This window comes from Octopus sinensis, linkage group LG8, assembly GCF_006345805.1.
Source record: "Octopus sinensis linkage group LG8, ASM634580v1, whole genome shotgun sequence".
Taxonomy (NCBI): Eukaryota; Metazoa; Mollusca; class Cephalopoda; order Octopoda; family Octopodidae; genus Octopus; species Octopus sinensis.
In genome coordinates this window covers 90,061,360-90,062,435 of record NC_043004.1, presented here as the reverse complement: position 1 = coordinate 90,062,435, position 1,076 = coordinate 90,061,360, and the positions used below count along the sequence as shown (strand labels likewise).

At 37.5% G+C, this 1,076-nt stretch overlaps 1 protein-coding gene across 1 annotated transcript in view; it reads left to right on the top strand.

Moving 5' to 3' along the window:
* The first annotated feature begins 611 nt into the window (after window positions 1-611).
* Window positions 612-1,076, top strand: part of LOC115214961 (Krueppel-like factor 6) — an 86,467-nt gene continuing 86,002 nt past the window's right edge. Inside the window, exon 1 of the mRNA XM_029784058.2 lies at window positions 612-984. Within this exon, the coding sequence (XP_029639918.1) occupies window positions 865-984 (120 nt within the window). The 5' untranslated portion in view covers window positions 612-864. The remainder of the gene's footprint in view (window positions 985-1,076) is intronic.

Below are 1,076 nucleotides of genomic sequence, written 5' to 3'. Positions count from 1 at the left end.
TTCATTACATAAAGTAAAAACGCAACAGTTATTTGTGGTGGTATAAATAAATAGCATATTTTCTCAGGGTTATGGACGTGTATCAAACATTAAATGTTGAAGCCGTTAATTAGAATATCATCTTAAATTTGATGCAAGGAGGAAAACAGCAACAACTACAGCATTATGCTTTACATAGAATAAATCCGTCATTGACTGTTGTCATGGTAACGTATCATCAGACGAGTTAATATATCGTGCTGAGAAGAGCAGGAGATTTAGAAAGTTTCTCTCTTTTTTCTCTAGTTACTGTAATGAGTCAGCTCTAGTGACGAAACAACTTGTGAGCGTTACAATGAGTTTATATATCCAACTGGTGAAGCAGTGGGAAAGAGAGAAAAATGGAGAAAGAGAGAGACGTTTAGAAGGGCGATAAAAAGATAGAGAGAAGGGAAAAATGAAAAAGATGTTTGGGATAGTCTTTCAGCTTCAACAAATTATGCAAATTTGTGGCTTATAAAAAAGTTAGATATCTCTGATTGGACAAAGCGATTCTGAAATTTGACAATGTTATGTAAGGTATAATTTCATTGGTCAATATAAGTAGACTATTTTCAATAGTAAATTGTATGTTCTACACGTGATCTAATTGCCAGTGATCACTTGAGCGAAGCGAGAACAGGTCGAATCAGAACCGTGTCTGCACATAGTTGCTTCTACCTCATACTCTTCCCTCCCTTATGTCTATTTTTGACTCCAGATACCTGCTATCTAACATCACCTTTAGCACAAATTCTGTCCCTCACTCCCTCTCAAGTCCTGCGCTTTCACCTTCACCAAGTGTCATTTTGGCATTAATTTATAGCAGCCGCTTACATAGTTCAGATGCCCGAAGATATTGCCATGGATATATTACCAAGTGGAAATATTTTCCGAGAACTTCAGGTTGTGCATGAGACGGGCTACTTTTCATCTCAGCCATCCCTAGAAGACCGTTGGCAACAGGTATGTTTATTACTGTCACCACAAGTTTTATTGATACACGCACCAACAACACAGCGGTTCGACTTCTCTATCAACCATTTATGACGCTTTCT